The 5,601-nt window shown below is 38.9% G+C and overlaps 1 protein-coding gene across 1 annotated transcript in view; it reads right to left on the reverse strand.

Annotated features, from left to right (window-relative positions):
• Window positions 1–1,157: 1,157 nt before the first annotated feature.
• The window catches only part of LOC106012148, an 8,183-nt gene continuing 3,739 nt past the window's right edge, over window positions 1,158–5,601 (reverse strand). The window contains exons 2-5 of the mRNA XM_013084162.1: window positions 4,444–4,617; window positions 3,998–4,023; window positions 3,034–3,109; window positions 1,158–1,343 (exon numbers count right to left, since the gene is read on the reverse strand). Of these exons, the coding sequence (XP_012939616.1) occupies window positions 1,158–1,343; window positions 3,034–3,109; window positions 3,998–4,023; window positions 4,444–4,617 (462 nt within the window). The remainder of the gene's footprint in view (window positions 1,344–3,033; window positions 3,110–3,997; window positions 4,024–4,443; window positions 4,618–5,601) is intronic.

Consider the following 5,601-nt stretch of genomic DNA (forward strand, 5'->3'; position numbering starts at 1 on the left):
AAAATTAATTTTGACAGAAAGCTAATTTTTTTCTTAATAATTTCATTTTGAGAGCTACATTTAATGTCAACATCTAGCGCCAGATCTGCGACAGACATCAGCGTTCATGGTTCTCCATTCATTCCTTTGCTCGGATGCTCTTAAAAAAGCTACGTTTTCCTGATCTTTCCCTGTTACCCATTTATTGTTTAGGTGCCGTAAATAAGTTGCTCTGGGCCTACCCCTCTTTGTTTTCTTTCAATTTTGCCAGAGAGAGCTAGATATTCAAGACCCTTATTATGTCAATTCAGGTGTCCCCCAAAAACTGCATTTGTCATTTCCTGATTGTTTTTAACAGTGGGCGTCCCACGTGGGCTTAATCAAGCACTACCTCATTTGATTTCTTTTCCTTCCACGATACTCTTAGCAGTCTCTTAAGAAACCACATTTCTGTTGCTTTTATTTTATTTTCACTGTCTTTAGTGATTATCCAGCATTAACTACCAATCAGAAGGATGGACCATACATAGCATTTCAAAACTTTCATTTTGGTAGCCATTGAGACGTTTCTATTTTTCAGGATCGGGCTCATTTTATTGAAACTAGCCTTAGCCATTGTGGTTCTCCTTTTTATATCTGTGGAAGATTTGGCATCAGATGTTATCATATATCCTAGATATTTAAACTGTTGGACTTATTTGATCTTTCCACCGTTGCTAATGAGATTACAACTAGGATTTGCTGCTTTTTTTATATAACCGTGCATTCTGTTTTCTTTACATTCAACAATAATCCTTTCCCCTCACTTTCTGTTACAACAGTATCTAGAAGCGATCGAAGGTCCTTTTCTGAGTCTGCTATTAAAACTGTGCCATGGACATACTTTAATGTTATTAATATTTTCTCCCTTTACTTTGAGATTTGGACATTTTTTAAGTTTCTAGGGATTAAAGAGGTCAGCTGACATAACAAATCCTTGCCTCACTCTTCCTCCTCTTCTAATCTGCTTATATTCACCGTATTCTCCATTTTATGTACTCGACGAATAAATGTGTTAAAATCAGTAAACAATTTTGGGCCCTCATTTTCCCTCTTTTTAAAATATTCGTTTGTTGGGGTCTTTTTTATCGTAAAGTTTCAGCCCCGGAATGTTCGACCTCAGAGTTTATTTGATAGGGTCAGGTCATTTCTTGATTTCTTCCCGCATTGTCTGACCCGCTGATGGGCGGGTGGGTGGCTGGCGGGTGGCTGGCTGTGGTCATCTGGTAGAACGTTTCCCGGAAGGAGGAGCTCATGGCCAGAAACACGAACAGGTTGATGGCGCTGTTGGTGAGGTCAAGGACGAACACAGAATAGGAGACGATCTGAGGAAGAGAAAATTTTAGACTTTAATTTTTATTTGCTCGGCAAATCAGAGACCAGCTATTCAGATGTTGTGCACTCCGTTTATTGATTTCTTTTTTTCTTTCTTTCTTGAGTGATTAATTAATTAATTAATGTAATTATTTTTAAAAAATTTATTTTATTTTTTAAATTATCTATTCATTTATTTTTAAAAGATTTATTTCTTTGTTTCTTTGTTTCTTTGCTTGTTTCTTTGTTTATATTTATATATTTATTTGTTTAATCATTCATTTTTAAATTATTTTATTTTAGTTTCTTAATCTGTGGTATTGGTTGCACGGCCCGAGAAACACTTTGTTGAAATTCCAATTCTAAATGTTGAAAAAAGAAGCTCAAAGATGCATAATTTAGGTGCAAACTGTGAGAAAAGGTAACTACTTTAACTGTCAGCACGCTTCCGCTCCGTGTGGCAGCGTTACCTTCTCTTTTTTACTCTTTGTTTTATTAGCGTTTTGCAGCACTGGCGACACAATTAGGTCATGTAAGTACCGAAGTTTCGAGGTGTTACAAGAGAGAGGCAAGCTCACACAAAAAGAAGAAGGAGAGATAAGGAAGATAGATGTTTGATAGGAAAGAAGGAGGAGAAATAAGGACGGTAGCTGTTTGAAAGGAAAGAAGGAGGAGAGAAAAAGACGACAGATGTTTGATATGAAAGACGGAGGGGGGATTAGGACGATGGAATAAATGTTTGATAGGAAAGAAGGAGCAGACCAGATCAGAGCACAAATCCAACCACCCACTTTAACTCTTTGGGGTCGAGGCAAACACAACTATTTAGTATTCCCAATCATCAGCAGATGACAGACGGGAACATTCAAACCACCAAAGCACCAATAAATAAATAGAAACAATTTACTCTACTTTACTGTACTTTACTTTACTTTACTTTACTTTACTTTACTTTACTTTACTTTACTTTACTTTACTCTACTTTACTTTACTTTACTTTACTTTACTTTACTTTTCCGATCAAGCGGCCATCTGAGTTCTAGCCCTTCGGCCTGTCGACATGGCAAAGAATTTACAACAGATTTCCATCAGCTGTGTTGTTTGTAAAATAGAAACACAAATGATGGCACATTCCATCGTGCGCATGCTGTTATGGGTACATTTCATTTGAAGATAACAGGACTGTAAAGTCTGCGATAGAAATTAAGAAGTTAGGCTTCTTCAAAGACGTTAGGCAAAGAGTTTAGATTTGTTCTAGGTCGCCACGATGGTCGAATGCGTGTATATCGCCGTCAAAATGAAAGGTTTGCTGACCAGTGTGTACATGAAATCCCTAACCTGGGGTATGGGGAGGTGATGGTCTGAGGCGGAATCACAACAGACCAGAGGACGGCACTGGTGCATGCTCCGACAGCATAGAATGGCGCCAACTACGTAGCCATCATCTTGCAACGACATGTGGCACCGTTTATGCAGAACCATCCAGGCTACACCTTACAACAGGACAACGTTCCAGCCCATCGTGCAAGGGTGACACAAGCTTCCCTCGCACAGCAACAATTCGGTTTCATCCATCCCTGGCCAGCAGTATCACCCGACAAGAACCCGATTGAACATGTGCGGGATATTCTCGGGCGTCAAATCCAAGAGATGTATCCCGCTCCTCAGAACAACGCTCAGTTGATTCAAAGCCTAACCAACGCTTGGAACGCTATCCCACAACATCAAATTTCCAACATCGTCAACTCTATGAGGCGCAGATGCCGCGCCGTCGTTGCTGCAGGTGATGGTCACACAAGATAATTAATCCTGCCAAACTTTCAGACATTACCTGAAATGCTTTTGATTTGACCAGTACCAGTGTACTTTGCTATAAGACTTTTCGAAAACCATAATTTAAGTTTTATATGTTAATGTAAAATTTTTTGTTGGAAAAATGCACAATTTCTGATTTTTTAAATTTAGACCCTATCACTTCAGGTGGAGCTTGAAGCACGAGGTGTGTATTATTATGTGCATTAAAATACAGGTTTTCAGATTCAGAAATGCTTTTTCTTTTTACATATAAAATGTTGTCCCTGTGTCAGCAACGGTTTATTTGTTACTTAACACTATTCTTTATGTCAAGTTTCTTTTAGAAATGAGTATATATATAGTATATTTGTGAAAGTTTGTCTCTTTGGTCGCCTAAAACGCCCGAACCACTTAACTTTCGAATTTGAAAAAAAATAAATATTCTAACGATGGTTCAGAATAATTTTAAGGCAGCACAATTATATTAAGGAGTCCGAAGTCACTGTAGTTTAAATTTCAGTTTCTCTTTAGCTTCGTTGAGATCGAATCCTGGTAAAGTCTGTCTTCTAAGACGACATTCCAAACAAGTGAGGCTTCCGTTCGCAAGCGGTACGGACTACTTCCAGAATGACTTGACGTTCGGTTCTTTTCAGTCCGTTCATCGAACGGGTACCCAGCTAGTCTTAGAAAGATACAGCTATGTCTGTGTTGCTGTGCATTATTCAGTCGGCGTTTTTAGGATTGGAAGCTTGTCCCCTAGATGATCTAAATTAATTGTGTAGATGGAGACATAACACAGCCACACACAAAATAGGAGAGTGCTGAGAATTTCTTGGTAGGAAAAAGAAATCAAATTTTGTAGTGCACGTACTTAAAGAAGCCCATGTGGGCCGCTCGCTGACAAAAAAAAAATCATAAAGAAACATGACCAAGGGATGTCTGTGGGACACTTAAATAGACTCAAGGTCCATACAGCACTTAAACATCCGGCTCTCACTGGCAAAATAGAAGGCGAACGAGGCAGGGGTAGACCTAGAGCAACTTACTTGGAGAGTCTAAACAGAATAGGTGACGGGGAAAGATCCCGATCAAATTGTGTCTCTTTGTTTTTTGTTTTTTTAAATATTGTTAAAAATATTTTTAGAGCCTCCGAGAGGAGGAATGAATGGAGAACCAGAATCACCGATGTCTGTCGCAGATCTGACACGAAATGAGATAGTATTACAAGTGGTAATAAGAATTTTGATAAAGCATTGCAAGTAGTGATAAAAATCTTGAGTTAAGCAGTTATCACCAGTTGATAGGACGAGGTCTTACCTTAAACATATTGTGATACTTTCCAAGGAAATAGAAGTCGTCGATGAAAATCCTTACAACGTAGACGGCGATCCGGGGGAACAAACTGACGATGTAGATGGCCACGATGACCAGCAGCATCTTGACCACCTGTCTGTCCCGCGGAGAAAGTTGCCCTCTCTTCTCATCGCGCTCCTGGGAAATTTTTAGTTTTAGTATGAGTTTTACGGTTCTTGCAACACATGTTGGTCATAATGCTTGACGCCAGTGTGGTAGGGTACTACAGATGCGAAGTTTGAGGTGAGTGTGGTGGGGTATTACAGATACAGGGATTTTTAAAACTTGTAGTAAGAGTTTTACGTCTTCTGGAACACAATAAGGTCATATAAGTGCGAAATTAGAGGTGTTACAAGAGAGTAACATACAAAAAAAAGGAGGAGAGATAAGGACGATCGATGTTTGATAGGAAAGAAGAAGCAAATAACACCAGAACACCTGCCAACCACCCGCGTTCCCGAGAATGTTGTTATTTCTTTTTTCTCGGGTTTCACGTCAAGTTGGTTATGACAGATGCAAAAATATGAGATCAGTGTGGTGTGGCATAACAGATATACAAAGTGTGAAGTGAGTGTGGTGTGGTATTACATATATACAAAGTTTTGGTTTTGTTTTAGTAGAGGTTTTACGGCGCTCGCAACTGCATAATATTAAGGTCATAATATGAGCGCCAGAAGATTAGAGGTGTTACAAGAGAGTAACAAACATAAAACAGAAAGAGGGGAGATAAGGACGATAGATATTTGATAGGAAAGAAGAAGCAAACCACACCAGAGCACCGGCCAACCACCCACATACAAAGTTTGAGGTGAGTGTGGTGTGGTATTACACATATATATATATATATATATATGTGAAGCGTGCTGACAAAATGAGTTTCTTCTCGGATTTGAGCCCTAAGGAAATAAATACTTCACGCTTCTAGGTGAAGTTTTAAAATTAATACGTATGAAATAATATAAGGCGTGTTATTCTTTCGAAATATGACTTCAATGGAAAATCTACACATTTGACCCTAGTGTCGATTTGGGGCCAATATCTCCTTTTGTGGATTGTGAGAAGTAACTCATTTTGTCAGCACGTCTCACACACACACACACACACACACACACACACATATAT

Source organism: Aplysia californica, unplaced genomic scaffold (genome assembly GCF_000002075.1).
Source record: "Aplysia californica isolate F4 #8 unplaced genomic scaffold, AplCal3.0 scaffold00276, whole genome shotgun sequence".
Classification (NCBI taxonomy): Eukaryota; Metazoa; Mollusca; class Gastropoda; order Aplysiida; family Aplysiidae; genus Aplysia; species Aplysia californica.